The following is a 20,121-nucleotide window of genomic DNA, read 5'->3' as shown; positions in this document are numbered from 1 at the left end:
TTCACGGAGGGTAGATGGAAGGGAACTTGCTCTCACTCATTGTTCTGGAAGCACCGGTATCAACTTCCATCCTCACCGGGAGCTTATCGATTTTTACATCAACTATAATTGGATAATCGGAGCTCTTTGTTCCAACAGAGAAAACCTCATGAAGTTTCCCACTTGACTCTTGGCTGCAGGCTGTGTGCTGTGACCTATCATCTGCTGCATCAGAAGTCACCCCAATGTGATAAGAAGGAGACAAGTTATTCAACTTGGATTGAGAACAACGACACTTCAAGTGTCCCCGCTTTCCACAGTTGTCACAGGTATAATTCCTGTACCGACATTGGAAAGCGTGACAATTGCCACCACAATGCCAACAAGTTACCCCAACCTTCCGGGTAGATTCAGAAATGTCAGGAGGTGGAGGTGAATTTGGTCACTTGCTAAAACACTTTTGCTTGAAGCCAAGGGTTACCTTGTTAACCGATGGGTCCTGCTGGATAACTTTTGACTGGTTGGAGATCACACGCAGGCTCTCGGCAGTTTGCATACATAAAACGGATCCCCTTCACTATAGACCGATCAGTTTACTTCCAATCAACAGCAAGGTCATGGAATCCATCATCGTAGTTATCAAATCCTTCCTTTTCTCCAAACACCTGATCTCAGATTATCAATTTGGTTTCAGACGAGGTCACTCTACCTTGGACATTCTGCTTCGACTCTCCCCACAATGGATGGAGCCACTCAATGTCAGACATGAGATCAGGGCCGTCTCTCCAGACATATCTCGAGCATTTGATTCAGTCTGGCACCCTGTCTTGCTCTCCAAACTCTCTGCCCATGGCATCCAATGCCAACTCCACACATTGCTTTCTGACTTCGTCTACTATCATAGCCAATGTGTGGCTCTCAATGGAATCCTCTCATCTCTTCTCACTGTCAAGGCTGCAGTTCCCCCAAAGCAGTGTTGTGGGTCACATCCTATTTCAAATCTTCAATGACCTCTGATTCTCTGGAAATTCATCATCTCTTTTGCTGATGACCCCATCTTTTACCATAACATCCCTTATCCTTCATATGGGGCAGGCAGCAGCCTCTTCTCTCTCTTCAGACCTTGATGGAATCACAAGCTTGTCAAACACTTGTTATTTGTCTCTCAACCCTGATAAATCTCACACACTCACTCTGTCTCTCCAAAAGGATCATCTGGCAAACCTTCCCATTTACTTTCTCAATCATACTCTTGAAGAAGTTCATTCCCTGAAACTTTTGGGCCTCACTCTTGGTCATGATCTTTCTTGGGCAAACCACACTGCCAAGTTGGCCTCCAAAGCGAGTCGCTGACTAGGCATCCTCCGTCATTCAAAGTCCTTTCTTTGCACACCTGGATTCTTATTTACCTACAACGGTTTTAACCACAGCTTGATGAAGTACTGCTGTCTCCTCTGGGCTGGCTCCACTGCCTCACACCTTGCTCAGCTTGATGTTGTGGAAGCCAAGGCCTTCCATATCATTGGAAACTCCCATGATGAAGCTGATTCTATTGTCCTATCACTTTCACATCACAGACAAGTCATGATATCTCTATTTTCCACCATCTCCTTTTCTCATCTTGCACCCTCTGCTCTTTCCTTGCCCTGCCCCTCCTCCCTTTCCCCTGGTTTATGCAGGGTGCATGTCGTCTGCCACCCCTTTCTGGTGACACTCTCTAAATCCAGAATCACTGCGTACGTCCACTAATTTGTTCCTCCTTTTTCCCACCTGTGGAACCAACTTCCACATTCTCTTTGATGTTGTTCTTCCATTCAGGTCTTCATGATGCTGGTCACCACCATGTCAGATCATCTCCAATCAAAAACCATGATCTTTTCTATCCTTGTTAACCCTCGCCAAGCCCACCTCTTTCCAAGTTTCCATTTTTTCCTTCCTGAGAGTTTGTGGCTGTGTTCCTCTTGTCCACCCTCTATTTCCTCCCCTATCCCTCATTCTTACCCACATGCCTTATTTCTCCAAGTCACTCTCGATTTTGTCCTTCAACCCTGCTGTTAGTGTGTCTCTTTCTCTCTTTCTCTCTTTCTCTCTTTCTCTCTTTCTCTCTTTCTCTCTTTCTCTCTTTCTCTCTTTCTCTCTTTCTCTCTTTCTCTCTTTCTCTCTTTCTCTCTTTCTCTCTTTCTCTCTTTCTCTCTTTCTCTCTTTCTCTCTTTCTCTCTTTCTCTCTTTCTCTCTTTCTCTCTTTCTCTCTTTCTCTCTTTCTCTCTTTCTCTCTTTCTCTCTTTCTCTCTTTCTCTCTTTCTCTCTTTCTCTCTTTCTCTCTTTCTCTCTTTCTCTCTTTCTCTCTTTCTCTATGAGCCCCGACATTGCCTACAAAACAAAGTTTGGCCTTGCTTGTGGTAATAATATACCACTCTGAGTGGAATTATAAACATGATTTCCCTTCACTATGTGAAGACTAATGTAGTGTTGTTGTGATGTTTTTGTGATCTGGATGGAATTGATGGAATCAGCAGAGCACCTCGAGAACCTGTTTGCTCACATCCACCAATGACAAATAATCCATCTCAGTGAGCAAATAACTTCACCTCACGGTGGGTTGCAACGCAACTACAAATGCCAATCGATGAACCATGAATCCCAGTGTCCGTCCGTCTAACAACCGTTTAACTAGGGGTCCAGTGACCCCCCGACTGGGGAACGCACCCTCGGCAAGTGTGCTACTTACCTTATCTGGTGATCTTAAATGTGGCCGAGCTGTACCGCGAGCACACGTCGGACCCTGCAAACCGAACCGTCGGGAATCTCAACCTCCCAAGTTGTCTGCGTGCGGACAGTGCTAGACCAATGGTGGAAAAGACAGACATGGACAGATCAGAAATAGATACAACAAGAACAGTTAAATTTACACAAGTGAGGAGCAGGAATAAGGAGTGAGAGGGAACGTAAGGATTTCAATGACATGGGGGAAAATAAGGGTTAAGCAATTTGTACAGCAATGAGATCAGAGAAAGAGAAAAGAGACACAGAGCAAACTTAACAAGTGCCTTACCTACCACTAACACAGTACATGGGCCCAAGCATTCACAACTGCCATTCAATGCTGAGGGAGAGAAGTGAAAAGAAAGATGTCAAAGTTTTTATATTCAGGTTTTGCGATCAGTTGTTGAGATTGAGCAAAATATGGACCCGTTATTGAGTTTCCTCATAAAAACCCACCCTGGGCTAGGTGGGTGTTTTTTAAATATCGAAATGAAAAAAATCATGAAAGTTTCCAAAGATATTTTCTAAATCATCTTTCCTACTGATGTTAAGGCCCTGTCACACCTTGACGTTTTAGCCAGCGTATGCCGACGTTTGAAAAATTTGGCGAAAACGCTGGCACACATCGAATACGTTATGGTTAAGTTTTGTATACGTTAAGAGCACGCTGGCATACGTCGTAGTACGCCGAGCTCGTAGACAAATTTTAAGCATGCTCAAAATTTTTCGACATATGCCAGCGTATGACTCGCACGTTCCGAATACGCTGGCCATAAGTTGTAGGCACGTTATGCGATCGTTGACACACGTCGACACACGTTACTTGGAAGTTACTCATAAGTCGAAACACGTCGAGGTAATGTTTAGCGTACCCGAAACTTATTTCTAACCTATGAGTAGCGTGCTTTGAACCTATGTGTAACGTATCTCCAACGCACATTGATGTATGTAGACGTATTTGATTGACGTCTTCCGGATGACCACAGAACTTACTGAACGTGTTTCTAACTTACAGCTACCGAATAATGGCGTATTGGCAGCGTTTAGGGGAATTGGTATATACAAATTCGGTTCACAAGAGGAACCCGTCAGTGTTCCAGACTCCATGGTTTTTTTTGTTTGTTTGTTTGTTTTTTCTTCGGCATGACGGTGATGTTGACACTTCGATGTCTCGTGTGGTTATGATTTGAATCGTTGAGCTGCAGCCTATTAATAGGCTACGCCACGTGATCGTCGGTGATACGCTGCCGCGCTATGCATAAGTTAGACTATCGTTGGGCATAGGTTGTGAACGCCGACAACACGCTAAGCATTCGTTGGTATAAGTTATCGAAACGTTCTGTGTACGTTACTAATACGTTATGCATACGTCCAACTCGTTATTATACGCCCAAAACTGAAAAAAACATCAATAGTTTAGTGTACGCTAGCGTTTTACATACATTTTGATACGTTGCCATACGCTGGCTAAAACGTCAAGGTGTGACAGGGCCCTAAGCAAACAATTCCATTATAAAAATCTCATGCATGTCTTAAGCCAATTTACATTGGTCATTTCATTTCTGACGTTTCGGACTTATTGATGCCAGGCATCCTTACCATTTGTATCTGGTTTCGAATGGAGTGCTTGCTTGAGTGCTTAAGAAACTTGGTAACTGAACACACCCCTGAGCTTTGTAGTGAAACGGAAGTGATTTGTTTTTATACCGCCATATATAAGCAGCAAGGTTGGCTGATAAAGTGGGTGGCAGAGGTACGGACACTCGCCTCTACACTGTCTCACCTGTGTTCAAATCTCGGCCCAGGTATAAACTGTCATGTCGGTGTTTCATATGCGGGCCAGGTAACAAAGTGTGTGTTCTATCCATTTTAAATGCTGAGCATCAAACAAGGAAGCAGCACGCACCATTTTAAAACTCTTTGGTATGACTTGGTTGGAGTTCACACCGACTTCCCAAACTCAGAGCAGACACTCTGACCAGTACTGCACTGAAGCCTTGGAAGATTAATTTACTGATTTTTTTTTCTTTTTTTTTAAAGGACCATTTTCATTGAGCAAGGTCTGCACCACTGGTTGTTCCATCCAGCTGGTACAGTGCAATGGCTGCCGAAATTTCTCCAAAGGAAGAAGACAATTTCACAGTGATCTGTAGAATAAAGAACGGTAGCTGGGAAGATGTTACATCTTGAATGGAAACGGTGATAGCATCACCACGGTAATTATCTGTAATAGTAGAGAAAGTAGCCAGGGAGGGATATTAGTGAAGCAGAGCACAGAATATTCCTATGCATGGTGAAATGGGGCTTGGAGGATGGCATAGATGTGTGCAGTCTCACCTCTAAGCTGTCCACCCTGGGTTTGAATGTTGACCCAGCTATAAAATATCGTCCCGTTGTTTCAGAGGCAGGGTGATTCATCAATATGTGTGCCATCCCTCGGATGGACGTTAAACTGGGAGTCTCGTCTGCCGGATTAAGTTGGTGGCCGTTCAAGATCTCATGGTGTCCTTCGCGAAGAGTGCACAAGCTATTGCCAGCATGATAGACAAATTACAAATTCCTGCCAAAATCTTAGTCGAACGTCAAGCCTGACCAGCCAATTCGTGAAGGACTTCAGCCAAACTCCCCACCCCGCAGACAACCCTCCGAGAACGTGCAAATAATTGTGGCCATGAATAAGAATAAGTTGGCCGACGATGGTCGGTGATGTTGGCTGACTTCCAAGCAAATGTAAGATGTCCTTAGGCAAATAATAAGGTGAATAGAGCAGAATGTTTGTGAAGAACTTGTTGTCTTTCCATTAAAGCCTTCAGCGAAGCGACGGGCAAAAATGTCTCGTCTATGATATTACAACAAATAATAATGAAGCAATAGTATCTGAAACAAAAGTCAGAAATAAAGAATCAGACTCATGAGTTGCGGATCATCATTGTCCTAAACAAAAGAGAAACAGTTAGTTTGCTTGTCACCAACAACCAATGGGAAATGATATTTGTGTGGGGAATTGGTTTAGGACAGGCATGACGCTTTCCTTTCAGGTTTCCTTTTGGTCCTTATTTCTCAAAAGTCCTTATCGTCTCGGTTTCTCCCACACAACCTATCAGAGAAGACATTAAGGCACCTTACAAATGGATCGAATCCCATTTGAACCGATGCCACATGAAGGCTGAGATACCACATTCAAAACCCACGCACTGTTGATTCCCTCCATCACCGATGGTGGATTGAGGTTATGTTTTCACCTCTGTTCGTCTGTTTGTGCAAAGGATATCTCAAAAAATTATGGACTGATTAGATTTTGGTGACGATCCGGATCCGGATACTGGAAAGATTCTTCACCATTGAGTACTTATAGAGCTAAAACCGACATATAGCATGATATCTCAAAAAGTTTTGGACGGATTCGGACAAAATTTGGTGGATAAGTTGGCTAGGTGACAAGAACAAGGCATTTAAATTTTGCTTAAGGTCCGGATCCAGATTCGGCTAATCGGCGGGATACAAAACGTAAACTGTTCAGCCTGGTGGAGGTATGCGCTCTACCAAGGACCGTTCCAGCTTACACTTTGCCTACCGACATTCTTGCAATTCATGTTTAAGTCCACTGATGCCTACCCATGTCTTTGTATTGCATGTAATTTATGTGCAAGCTCTTCCCTGAGCCTTAGATCAATGTAAAAAAATATTAATTTTCTGAATTCTTTATTTTAAAGTAAAATCATATGACTCATTTTTTTTTTCTTGTTTATGGCATATGGACTTTGATTTCTCACCAAGTTGTGTTTCGCTTCAGAACAACACTGGCTACTGCCTTCCATCAGAGGTCTTACGGCTGTGCTTGTGTTTACCATCCTGATTTTCCTGCTGATTCTTCTATACACGGTATACAGTCGAAGAAAAGCAAGCACTCGGAAACCAGACCGGTAAGGTTTTGAAATCAGCAGGGACATCAAATATTTCACAACCACATCAAAGCACAGCTGCATATATAGTTGTTTTAAAAAAAAAAATAGAAAACACCATCACGGCTCGTATGACAGAACACAGAGAACGTACAACTAGATGAGCAGGAGACGAGGTGTCGGAGAGGAAAGGAAAAAGTGGGGAACAGAGACATGAGGAAATCTGTGGAAGGGAGAGGGATGGGGCGGGGTACACAGGGTAAAAATATGGACACGACAGGGACTTTCAGGAAGGAAAGCAGGGAATTTGAAGGAGGTGGGTTTGGGGTGGATTTGTGGGGGTAGAAAAGATCATTGTTTTGGATGGGGGAAGATAAGAGATGGTGGTGAATAGCTGTTTTGAAGACGTGGAGGGAAGAGTGGGATTGAAGAGTGTGTGGGAGTTTGTTCCAAATGCAGGAAAAAAGAGGAATGAAAGAGTGAAGGTGAGCAGTGATTCTTGATTTTGGTAGTTTTACGAGAAGGGTATTGCTGGCGGACCTCGAGCGCCCTGCAGAAATATGGGGGGGGGGACATATCTCGGACAAAGCGGGGGGGACCAAGCCGGAAAGGAGATGGTAGAAGACATAAAGACTATCGACCTGCCTGTGGTGAGAGAGGGAGAGGCCCAAAGACTCAGCCTTATCGCAGGAGATACTAATTATCTGAAATGCCTTGGTTTCCGCAGCATGAAGCCGAGAAAGGTGAGAGGTGGGAGCACCAACCCAGAGGGGAGAGCAGTACTTCATCAGGCTGCAGACAAAAGCTTTGTGTGTGGTCAGAAGCTCAGGTGTGCCAAGGAAGGACTTTGCACGACGGAGGATGCCCAGTCGCCCGACTGGCTTTGGAGGCCAGCTTAGAAATGTGGCTTTCCCAGGAAAGATCATGGCAGATAGTGAGACCCAGAAGCTTGAATGAAATGACTTCTTCAAGAGGATTGTTGAGAAAGTAGATGGGTGGGGGTTCCAGATGGTCCTTTCGGAGAGACATCGTTAGAATGTAAGATTTGTCGGAATTGAAAGACATGCTCAATGTGTTGGACCAGCTTGTGATTTTTATCCAGATCTACAGAGAGCGAAGAAGCTGCTGCTTACTGATATGAGGAATGACAGATGGTACGGCGGAGGATGGAGTCATCAGCAAAAAAATAAAGAGGATTTTCCAGAGAGTCGGAGAGATCATTGATGAAACCCAGAAAAAGAACAGGGCCCAGAACGCTGCCTTGAGGAACTCCAGCTTCGAGCGGAAGAGGGGATGAGAGAACTCTTTTTATGGCCACACCTTGGCTGCAACAGGAGAGAAAGTTTCCGAGCCATGAGTGGAGATGTCCTTGGATACCATAGGTAGAGATTTTGTTGAGCAGGGGAGGGTGTAAAACCGTATCAAAAGCATGCAATATGTCAAGGGATATGGCTCTGATTTCATGTTCGGCATTTATAATCTCCATCCATTTTTGGGAGAGCAGGAGCAGCATATCCAGGGTAGTGACCTGGTCTGAATCCAAATTGATTATTGGAAATAAAGCCATTGGAGAATAGGAAGGATTTAATGTCAGAAGCGATGATAGATTCCATAACTTTGCTGATGATTGAGAGAAGGTTGATTGGTCTGTAGTTGCAGGGATCTGTTTGTGCAACTTTTTATGCAGAGTGGTAATGTTTGCTGATTTCCAAGCAGATGGCAGATGACGTTCAGCAAATGTGAGGGTGAATAGAACAGAGAGAGGGTGAGCAAAAGCAGCAGAGCAGGTTTTTATGACATGTGGGCTGATGCCATCTGGACCGGTTGCAGAATCTGAGTCAAGGTTTGACAGCAAGCTCTCCACCTTACTGGGAGAAAAGGACACAGAGTCCAGGAACAACTGGGTGCAACTGGATAAGGTGGGTACAGAACGCAATGGGTTTAGACACAGGATTTAGAAGCAAACAGAGTTTAGGCATTCAGCCTTTTCACGTGCAGTCAGCTGTTTGTCCATTTGAGGTTATCCATCCATCCATTGGGACCATACTCCATTGGGATAGTACATTTCCTCAATAGCAGAACCTTCTCACTATCCTTAGTGGGGTATTGTCAACCATAATGACAAGGCCGACATATACAGTGGTGGGGGGAGGTTATCATGCTTCCATTTTCTTGAGACAGATCTGGAGACCAATGCATTTATTGGCATTTGAGAATTTGTCCACTGTGATCTGAATATCCTCCAAGGTGTGTGCCGCTAAAGCGCAGTCATCAGCAAAACGAAGTTCCCTCAACAGAAGCTTAGACACTTTGGTGTGGGCCCAAAGTCTCCACCCATTGGACAGCTTTCCATCTGTCCTGAATCAAATAAACACACCCTTGTCCAGGGAATGGAAGGCATTGGAGATTATTATCGAGAAGACTATGCTGAATAATGTGGGAGCTAATACACTTCCCTGCTGGGTTCCATTTGTTACTTCAAAGGCATCTGAGGACTCTCCACTCCCAAGGACCTGAGCAGTCATACCATCATGGAAGGATTGAATAAGAGAAACCAAAAAAAATGGTTCGTACAGCTGACAAACCACCAACCACTGCACTGGACTGGGTCCATGACACTGCACGACACGAACCATTTGCTGAACTCGGTAACAATAACAACAAGTGGTGAACAACTGAACGCAGTGCACTCGCTGTCTACATTTTTATAAATCCCACAGTTCCCGTTGAAGGGCTTGTTGGGTGTGCTTATTGGACAGTGTGCCAGACGAATGTCCCTCTCCAGGCATGTCCTTGTCCCATCTCGTGGCCTTTCAGTAACCCCATCATCGCACGTGCACTGTGCCCATTGGACACAAACACTTTGATGGGGGGACTAGGTCTTTCGAAACACGTGCTTGACACGTTTTATCACTTATGGGAATTACACCACACTTATGCAAACATATAGTATGAAATGGGCAACACTTTTTAAATCCCGAAATCTGAAGAAACCCATCGACCCAACAAATATAGACCAACAACATGCCCACCAACAACGTACAAACTTTCAACAGGTACAATCACTGATGCAGTTTTTGACCACCTCACTCAACAAGGAGCTTGAGAGGCAGAGCAGAAAGGATGTAAGAGAGGATACTATGGAACAATAGACCATTTATTGTTAAACAAAACCATCCTCAAAAACTGCAAGCTCCGACAAACCAACTTATCCACAGCCAGGATAGATTACAAAAAAGCCTTTGATAGTGTCCCACATTCATGGATTATAAAATGCATACAAGTGTACAAAATTGACCCACAGATAGTCACACTGATTGAGGAAGCATGACGTTCTGGAAAACAACGCTGATACCACCTTACGTGGAAGGAAAGATTAAAGTCCCAGGAGTAAAGATACGACGTGGTATCTTACAAGGTGACAGCTTTTCGCCCCTCCTCTTCTCCTTGTCTGCCTCTGAACCCACTGAGTAACCTCAATGAACAAGGACATGGATACAATCTGATATGCAACAGAAAAATGACTAAAGAAACAAGAAATGTGACATACCTACTATACATGGATGATCTAAAGCTCTTCACCCCAAATTATAAGAAATTGACAGATCAAATGAAACAAGTAGAGCAGTACTGTACGATATCCGAATGCAGTTTGGTCTCGACAAATGTGCCAAGAGCACATTTGTACAAGGAAAACAAAAAGAACAGAGAACATCTCAATCGATGAAAGCACAACAATACAGGAACTAGAAAACAAAGCATCCTACAAATACCTCAGAAGAGAAGAAGCCCATAGGTACACATATGCAGAATCAGTGTGACTTCCTCAATCAGTGTGACTATCTGTGGGTCAATTTTGTACACTCGTGTATGCAGAATATGCCCATAGGTACAACACAAAAAACGTGTAAAATATTCAGCAAAGAGTACCTATGCAGAATAAGACTAATTCTGAAGTCATCCCTCTCTTCAAGAAACAAAACCAAAGCTATAAACCAACTTGCAGTGCTGGTATTCCAATACAGCTGTGCAATTATAAACTGGCCACAAATGGAGATCAACAACTTTGACACCAAAACAAGAAAACTTCTAACTATTCACAAGATATTCTACAAAAACCAATGCAAACTGAGGTTGTACTTACCAAGACAAGACAAGAAGGAGGATGTGGCTTGATGGAGCTTAACCAAGTGCACAGAACAGCATGTGTAGGACTAGGGGAGTGTGTGAAAAGGTCAACAGCCTATTGGGTGAGATTTGTACATGAGCAAGAAAACAACAAACTTCCAAAAACAGGTGCAAATTATGGTTAAGACACTGGAAAACGAAACTGAAAGAAACAGACCCAATATTAGGTAGGTTAGGTTAGGTGTGGGAACATGTGCCAGAGCTGCGTGTCGCTGCATCCACTGTCCGTTGGTACTCCAGGGGCCTCCATGTGGCCCAGTGATTGCAAAAAAAGAGGAAAACTACAAAAATAAATGTCAGCAGATGTACTCTGACAAATGGGAGGATTTCAAAAGAGCAGGAAGATAAAAAAAAAATACAGTTTGACAGGATAGGGATCGACAACGAAGGCTCATTGGAATGGCTAAGAGGTCAAATTAGTTGGGATGAAGAACGAGTCATGCTCAAGATCAAGGACCATAAATGCTCAAGACCAAGGACATAACACAAATGCTTTTAAGAAAATTGCAGGATTGAGCCAATGGGACAAATGCAGGTTTTGTGGGGAAGAAACAGAAAGTACCAGTCACCTCCTTTTTCAGATGTAAAAAAACTCGTCAGAACAACTTTGCACAGAAAGACAAGATGGCGTCGGCAGAGTAATCCAATGGCACATCTGAAAACATTTCAACATCCTGGTCCCAGAGCAGTCATCTATCTAGAATTCCAGGTGTGTGTGCGTGTGCGTGTGCGTGTGCGTGTGCGTGTGCGTGTGCGTGTGCGTGTGCGTGCGCGTGTGCAACCGCTGTTTCTCGACAACCTCTGGTCCGATGTAATTGAAACTTGCCAGGTATATTGCTGAGGACCTGAGGATGTGCCTTTTCAAGGTTTGATATTAATCGGACAAGTGCTTCCCAAGTTATGGCCATTTATTTACCAACCAATGGGAAGACACGTTGTTGCAGGGGTGTGGCCGATGGGGAAGGGAAGCTCAGCCACGTTCCCCATTACGGGTTACAACGTAGGGCTTCCGGAGAGTGATGACTTCGTGTATTCTAATAATTTTTCGATTTCTTATGCGCATTTATAGATAAACAGAATGGCCCAAGTTATGATCGTTTTCATATTAGACGGTGTATAAATTTCGGTATGACAAGTAATGCTCACGTATGACAAGATGATCCCATAAAGTGTGGACATTGCAAACAAAGAACTGCGTCTGGACATAGTGCTCAAATACAAAAAGGAAAAGTCCGCATTGTTGATTGAGGTTTCAGTTCCCATTGACTTTGGACTAAATACGACAGAAATCAGGAAAATGACCAAATACCATGATTGGAGGTGACGGTTTCAGGTTTGAGATGACGGCTGCTTCTCCCAGGGGTCTCTGGCGACTTTCTGAAAGTTAAGTTTCCGGTTGTTATTTGTCGCATTTTAACTGTTTATTTTCTCACCTACATGTTTACTGTGTGTTCCTAGTTCGGTTTTGTTTCAAAAATCGTGCTATTTTGTGAGTGTTCCTCGATCTTGTCTTATCGGGTTCTTTGAGGCCTTCACATCCTTCCCGTCTTGGTGTACGATTTTTATTTGTATTCTCTCCCTATTACCATCAATTCCACTTTTCCCACCACCCCCCATCTATCCCACCCAACTACACCCTCTGTTTCTTGTCTTAAATTTTAAAATAACAAAAAAACAACAACCCTTTCTCCCTCCATACCCATGAGTACCAATCCTTCTTCTTCTTCTTCTTCTTCTTCTTCTTCTTCTTCTTCTTCTTCTTCGTCGTCGTCGTCGTCGTCGTCGTCTTCTTCGTCTTCTTCGTCGTCTTCTTCGTCTTCTTCGTCTGCTTCGTCTTCTTCGTCTTCTTCGTCTTCTTCGTCTTCTTCGTCTTCTTCGTCTGCTTCTTCCTCCTCCTCCTCCTCCTACTGCTGGCACACCATCTTCCTTCTATTTGAGCTGACCCACCCTCACCATTACCTTCACGATTTCTTCGTGCAACCTCGCATTCCCTAATCTTACCTAATCTTCAAAAATCCATCAAAAAATAGAATAATTTTCCTTGTATCCTTTCTTACTATACAACTCCCGAAACCACGTGTCTCTACCCTCTTCCTGATACTTTTCATTGATCCATCAGCTTCACTCTCCGTTTACCAATCCAAATTCACCATTCACCTCCACAATTTTACTTCAACCGTTCTTTTTCCGAATTTTACGCAATCCATATGAAATAAATAAATAAATATGCTTTTAACTGTACACCTCCCACAACCACGTGCTTCTGCTGGATCAGTTCTGCCCTCTGCATTTACGATCCAAATTCACCATTCACCTCACAATTTTTCTTCAACCCAATAAATAAATAAATGAATAATAATAATAATAACAATAAAAACGGTCTCTTATAATTCTTCATCTTTCTCTCACACGTGTGGTTCTCATTACTGTATCATAATGCACAACTCTTTTTCCACTTCAACAGACTGCTCTCAATTCGACCTTTCCTTCATCCCTTGTCTAAAACGTCCAACTGTTACATTTCTTCTCTCCATTCTCTTAATTTGCCTTTATTGCATCCCTCAAGTAATGTCTTTAGTTGCATGTCAGAACTAAAATTTTATATACCCCAGTTTGCTTTCAATGTTCGCTTTCCATCAATCATCCTTTTTTTTTCTCCAAATTCAGTGTCAATTCACCCTTCTCACCCCTCCCTCTCAAAGCAACTGTCACGCTCTTCCCCCTCCAAGCTTCCCTCTCACCTTTCTCAAAAACTCCCCACTCACCTTTCTCCCTCCATTCACCCCCCTCACTCACCCCTCTCAAAGTTGCCCCCCCCTATCTCATCCACAAAGCTGCCTCCTTTCCCTGCCATCTCTCCTCCATCTCATCACTCCACCTCCTCAAATCCTCTACTGCTTTCTGTCCCCTCTTATTACTCCCCACTGTACCTCAACCCAGCGCCACAGAACCTTTTCTCTTCCTCATCCAGCCCCTCCCCTAGCACTTCTGCAATTCCCCACACTCTTTCAAACAACTCTCCTTACATCCCCCCTCCTCCCTTGTCCTACCTCCCCCCTCCCCTCCCCTGCATGCAAAGCTTCTGCCCCTCCATCTTCACTCATAGTGTGGACCTCAAATATTTGGGGCCTTTGCTCAAACCCAACAGATCTTTCCCTACAGGTTGCCACTAACAAACCAGACATAATCTGCCCAACAGAAACTTTCCTCCCTCAAGACGTGTCTGAATCCCTCGTATCTCTCCCTGGTTACTCCCTCCTCCGGTATGATAGACCTGAGCCTCGTCCTGGTGGAGGACTTGCTCTCTTCATCAAAGACTTTATTCCTCACTCTGCATGCACTGCCTTCACTCCCCCACATCCCCAGGAATACCTCTGGCTACGGCTTCCCCTCCACTCCCACCTCATGTTTATATGTGTGTTGTACCATCCACCAAACAGTGATGACTTCATTTACACCTCACTATCCAAAAACATGGACCAATTGCTATCCTCTCCTCCGAACTCTCTCTTCCTCATATGTGGAGACTTCAATTGTCATGCCAGTTGGCTGCGTGTAGCTCTCTCAGCTGTCATGGCACTTCAGCAAAAGACTTCTGTGACTCATTGGGACTGACTGAATCGGTCAACTTCCTGACCCCGATCTCAACCAAAGGTACTCGATCTCTTCTGGATCTGATTTTGACAAATTTCCTTGAAAAATATCTGCTGTTCTTCCTCCACTCCAATTGGTTCTTCTGACTACGTTCTTGTCAAAATGGACATCTCTCTGGCTGTTATTACTATTACTACCTCTGGCTGAAAGAGAACCAGCACAGCGCCGCCGTTGAGTCTGGAATTGAGGATCATTGGTATCTCCCGCAGTGAGGCTGAGTCTTTGGGCCTCTCACTTTCTCACCGCAGGCAGGGCATTGGTCTTTCTGTCTTCTACCATCTCCTCTCCAGTCTCGCCTCCCCCCCTGCTCTGTCTGCGATATGTCCCACCCCCCTATTTCCACAGGGTGCTCAAGGTCTGCCAGCAACACCCTTCTGGTAAAAGTACCAAAATCACAAATCACTGCTCACCTCCACTCTTTCATTCCTCTCTTTTCCCGCCTTTGGAATAAAATCCCACACTCTCTACAATCCCATTCTTCCCTTCAGGCCTCCAAAACAGCTGTTCACAACCACCTCTTATCTTCCCCCATCCAAAACCTCGATCTTTTATAACACCGTTAATCCAACCCAAACACACCTTCAAATTCCCTGCTTTACTTCCTGAAAGCCCCTGTAATGTCCATCTTGTATACCCCGTGTTCCCTGCCCCATCCCTCTCCTTTCCACATATCTCCTCATGTCTCTGTTCCCCACTGTTTTGTCCTTCCCTCTCCCACCCCTCTTGTCTCCTCTCCCCCCCTTCCGTTGTGCGTTGTGTGTTAGCTGATTAACAGCTCTCAAACTAGCCTCAACAATGTGTAGAAGAAAGAAAGAAAAAGTATGAAAGGAAATTGAAGAAAGCTGAACTTGAACTAGTGATAATTGGAGCTCCAACAATGATGAAGAAAACCCTTACTGAGCACTTAAAAATCATTCCTGGGAATGTCACCACAAACAAGCTACAAGTGGAGGCTGTCAGAGGTTCAGTGAAGATTTTGAAGTGATCCCTTGGACCGAAGCTTTGAGAACGAAATTTCACAGTTTGGTTCGTAAATCATGATCCTTTACCAAAATAGGCGGAGATTTTGAGTTCTGAGAGAACTTCCTCCCACCTGCTAAAACCGAAATGGAGATAACCAACAATAAATAACTATTCTAATGTAGCATCCATTTTACCCCCTGAATCAGATCCGTAACACTTACTTTACTCATATCAGGCCACACAAATCCAGATTGTTTTTGAAGAAAAAAAGTCAGTAAAATATCCATTTTTAAAATCCTGGTAATCATTGGGACCAACAATGTATATAATTTTGTTTAGTTTACATTGACACTCATCATCTGTGTCTTTATATTGTTGTGGGCTGGGTGGTCGGGTGAGAAGACCACTAGGTGGGGGAAGCTATCTCGGCTCCCACCAGACTCCTCGGAATTTTTGGCCGTCGCACAAAGATAATTCCATGATGGGGCGGGTTGCTTAACCAACCGTGGACGCCAATAACTCAACCGCGTCACCTAGGGTCCTCCCGTCTATGGGTTAATTGGGTTACCTAATTAATCACGTGGTTTAATTACTAGGGAACACGCCCTCGGTACGCCTTTTCCGAACCGGATCACTTTTCTGGATCGGATGCAGCTGAGCGACACTGCCAAGGACGTACCGGCTAAAAGGAACGGATCGTTGGGAATAAAGTCCCGGCTAAACTCGGATTCAGATCAGACTGGATCAATGGCAGAACAGACAAAAATGAGCAGGGAACATTCCTAATAATAATTTATAAACAATGGGCGAGGAAGGGTATATGGTACGATAAAGATTTATTGGGTTGTGTTGTGCAGAGATATGGGGGAGAGGTGTGGTGTAACAAATAAATAAGCAACTTACAAAAAGGACACAGAGCAGACTTAACGTGAAAATAATAACAATAACGATCTTCTGCAGCCTGACTTAAGCAGACAGGTGCCGACACACACACACACACACACACACACACACACACACACACACACACACACACACACACACACACACACACACACACACACACACAACCCAATGAAGAGGGTGTATTGAAACGAGAAGGGAAAGGAATTGAGGCTATGTTCTTGGTACCTTTGTGCTTGATAGCACAACATGCCATCAATACGTTTCAGGGGGATGCTCCGTAGTGCGACACCCGACAGCTGGCACGTCGTCTCTGGCTTCAGCAGAGCATGTGGAGACCGTGTTCATGAAGGAGGGGCTTGAGTGGAGAAGGGGCGGAGTCCAGGGTGCGTGGACGGAGTGGTAGGCGGGACCAGGTAGGCGGGTGGGGTTGACATTGTGTGGGCGGAGATGAGAAGGCGGAGTCCAGACAGCAGGAGGCGGGTCGTGCTGAGGGATGAGGGCGAGGCCAGATGGAGCGAGCGAAAGAGAAAGAGAAAGGCGGAGGGACTACTCCGACCTTTATAGGACTTGCAGCGTGGGGGGGGGGGCGGGGAGGGGCCACCCCAAAGCGAAATGTCATCACCTGAATCGGGCGCTCTGATTGGCCCCAACCACTCATGTGGCCCACTAACTTTGGCCGGAAACCACCTCACTTCGTTTCCGGCAAGGTCATCCCAGACAGTGAACATATTTCGCTCTGATCCCATGACATGACACAAATCGCCCACACCGAAATTGACACCCAAATCGTCCCGCAAAAACCCCCTGGGCCATGCCCTGGCAACCAGCCGAGGGTCCCGCATGCCCACTCGGGCGTCTGACCAGCGCCGATCAACACGCGCGCCAACGCAGCCCTAACTGTATATTCCCCGGCTCGATTGCAGCTTCGCTGGGCGTAGAGACGAGAAGACGCTCACCATCCGTGCGGAATCCGCTGCTGCCAGCGAGGGCCAAAGGTACATGATTATGGATAAATCCATGCAGGTTTCGCGAGCGGCATACGTGTCTCCCTTTGAGCACATTCCATCCAGTGCGCAGGGTTCGGCTATTACGCACGTGTTCAGCGCTCGCGTTCGCATGACTCTGCTAGCGTGGGTGTGGGGCGAACACCGATATGTGTCAAATATTTGGTTGAAAAAGAACAAGCCATTTCTACCTCGCACACTCGTATCCCGCCCACTCTCGTAAAGATGGAGTCATCTTTATCGGCCTCAGTACGTGTTTTGTGCAGCGTGGGCGTCGTGCTGGCTGTGTTTCCTGTGTTGTGAAAAACACCATTCGTGAAGCATCTTAAGAGGTATTCATTCGCATGCCATTTTAATGCAACCGGCAATCTTCCCCAGATTATCGGAAGCTCGAGTCGATAATCCCGCACTATATGCTAAGTGCACTATATGACTCACTGCACATGTTGGGTTTAGGGCTCGCTTGGGAACGAGGGCTCTGCGCCATCGTTTCCTCACAGCAGTGCCGCACGCGCTGGCCTCCATGAGGGCCCACCTCACAGCGAAGGTGCACGTGGCTGATTTACCTCAGGAATAATCAGACAAAGAGAAGAGAAGAGTAGAAACAAAATGAAGAAAAAATGATGTAAGCAAACCTAGCTATGACATCATCGCAATGCACACACTTGTTGTCCCGCTAGACAAGAGGAAAGGGACTATCTACACGTATAGTAATGAAATAACTGTCTTGGGACCACTGTCTGTCGGATGCATGCGGTTCCGAGAACCGCAACAATATGATAATATTCTTCAAGCCATCACACCCATCATGCAATTGGAATGCAGCTATGTTTCTTTATTTGTTGCTTCTCATCTCTTATCGTGATTAATGTATTTAATATTAAAAACGATATATAAAGGTTCAGCTGATTGCTTCTGATCCTGATGTTTTCCTGACCTCATTTGATTGGTCACTCGGTGTACGTGAGATAAGTGAGACTTATTGGCTCCAGCTGCCATCATGGGCGAGAGATGCGAATCTCACTCCATTTTCTTGAAATGAAATGTTTTTGGTGTAGATTTAATTATGATTTGTTGTTTGTGGAAAAAGAGAAAGAAACTACAAAGAAAAAAAACAGCAAAACTTTTCTCACATTAAATTTAAACTTACTTGCATTTCCCCTCTCCTAATCCTTCCCCCAGAATATTTCAAGTCGACACCCAAAATGAACAAGATGGATTGAGCTATTAATTTATCGACTTTTGTGCAGGCGATGGGTATTACAAGCCATCCTAAAATGCATCAATTCTTGGGGATACTTGGGAATCTCTCCTGTCCGTAACTATGGGTTCTTCGCTGGTTGATTGCATAACATACAAATGATAGTTATAAAATGTCCATAGAGGGAAAATGACTTTTGGTGTCACAGACCATGAAATGGATTGAGGTGGCGGTGTTTCAAGGGAAATTAGAGGCAGAAACCTTAGTCATGAGCTGAGAGATCATGCATATCATGTATCATGCTGAGAGATCATGTTGGTGGGGCTGGGGAAGCCATCTTTACTGGGAATACTTGCCTGACCGATTGATGAGACCAGGTGGTTTTGTCAGCTGACCATGTATGGGAAAAAAATTATTGACGCACCTTTCAAGTATAACAATGTAACAGCAACAAACATGCTCAGGTTTGTTAAAGGAGAAATTACTTTTACCTGTTAAGATGTTTCATTTAATTATTGGAGTTTTTGCTGCTGTTTGGATAAAACTGGATGAAATTTCCAACACAGAGTACCACATGTGGGGAGATTTGATGATGGCCTACAATGGATTTTGAAATTTCAGGTTTGGGCTCGTGCAGCCTCTGAAGGTATCTCATTAAGTACGAGACTGCGGGGGTGGAAGATTTGGGCCCAAGAAAAATGCCTTGTTTGCTCTTTTCGAATATCTTTTTCCTTTTTTTTGCTCTTTACGAATACTGCTGCGTTTTGAAACTTTCACAACAGTACTTTGGCAATCTGATCCAAGCTTCTTCTATCATTTTATTTCCTTGTTACCGGTGCCACAGTTGGATGCAATAAGCAAGGGAATGGGAGAGAGAGAGAATGAATGAATGAGAGAGTAACCTGCAAATTAGGCAGGGTTAATTGGGGTAGAAAGGATTGTGAGTTGGAATGGGGGTACTTCATTGCATGCACCTCATCTCACCAGAGACATCATGAACTTGTAGAGAGGGTAGACGGTCCATTGCGAGGCTGACCCCGAAGCATCGTAAAACAACTTTGTGCACCACTGCCACAAATTGTGAGGCATCCATAGATCTGGTCCATCATACTTAACTGTTTGAATAAGATCCGTTTTGAATCAAAGCATTTGCCGAACTTGTATGGCTTCACAACTGCAAGTCGGTGATTTTGGAAGTAAAACTTTGCTGTTATCGATCACCGGGTCTTTTTTTTTGTACAATGTCTTTGTAAGGGAGAGTTCAGGAAAATAGGACAAAATACGAGGCTGGTGAGGAGACTGGTGTTGGTGGCTCAGAGTGAATTAACCAAGAAGCAATGAACACAGCAGGCCATTGGGTCCATCTTCCAACTTAGGGTTGTTTGTTCTTGGCCTTTCAAAATCTTTCTTAAATGACGAGCGTCAAAAGAAAGAAGTTTCACAAACCTTTTTTTTAAGTCTTTGGTATGATTCGCCCAGGGTTTAAAACACCGACCTTCCAGACTCAGAGCGGATGCTCTAACTGTCACATCACAGGGTCTGGTGGCGTAAAAGTTGGTTC

At 44.5% G+C, this 20,121-nt stretch overlaps 1 protein-coding gene across 5 annotated transcripts in view; it reads left to right on the top strand.

The window, feature by feature from the left end:
- The window catches only part of LOC147026461 (uncharacterized), a 60,627-nt gene extending 40,849 nt beyond the window's left edge, over positions 1-19,778 (top strand). For 4 of the 5 annotated variants that reach the window (XM_085881901.1, XM_085881900.1, XM_085881899.1 and 1 more), the window contains 3 exons: positions 6,536-6,665; positions 17,816-17,984; positions 18,542-19,778. In XM_085881901.1, coding sequence (XP_085738027.1) covers positions 6,536-6,665; positions 17,816-17,936 — 251 coding nt within the window. In that variant the 3' untranslated portion in view covers positions 17,937-17,984; positions 18,542-19,778. The remainder of the gene's footprint in view (positions 1-6,535; positions 6,666-17,815; positions 17,985-18,541) is intronic. The other variant, XM_085881902.1, reaches the window with a different exon arrangement.
- Positions 19,779-20,121: the final 343 nt, after the last annotated feature.

The sequence above is a fragment of the Eptatretus burgeri genome, chromosome 5 (genome assembly GCF_056783735.1).
Source record: "Eptatretus burgeri isolate ZD-2024b chromosome 5, Ebu_testis_v1, whole genome shotgun sequence".
Taxonomy (NCBI): Eukaryota; Metazoa; Chordata; class Myxini; order Myxiniformes; family Myxinidae; genus Eptatretus; species Eptatretus burgeri.
The sequence above is the reverse complement of the archived record's forward strand: the minus strand, read 5'-3'. Positions and strand labels throughout refer to the sequence as shown.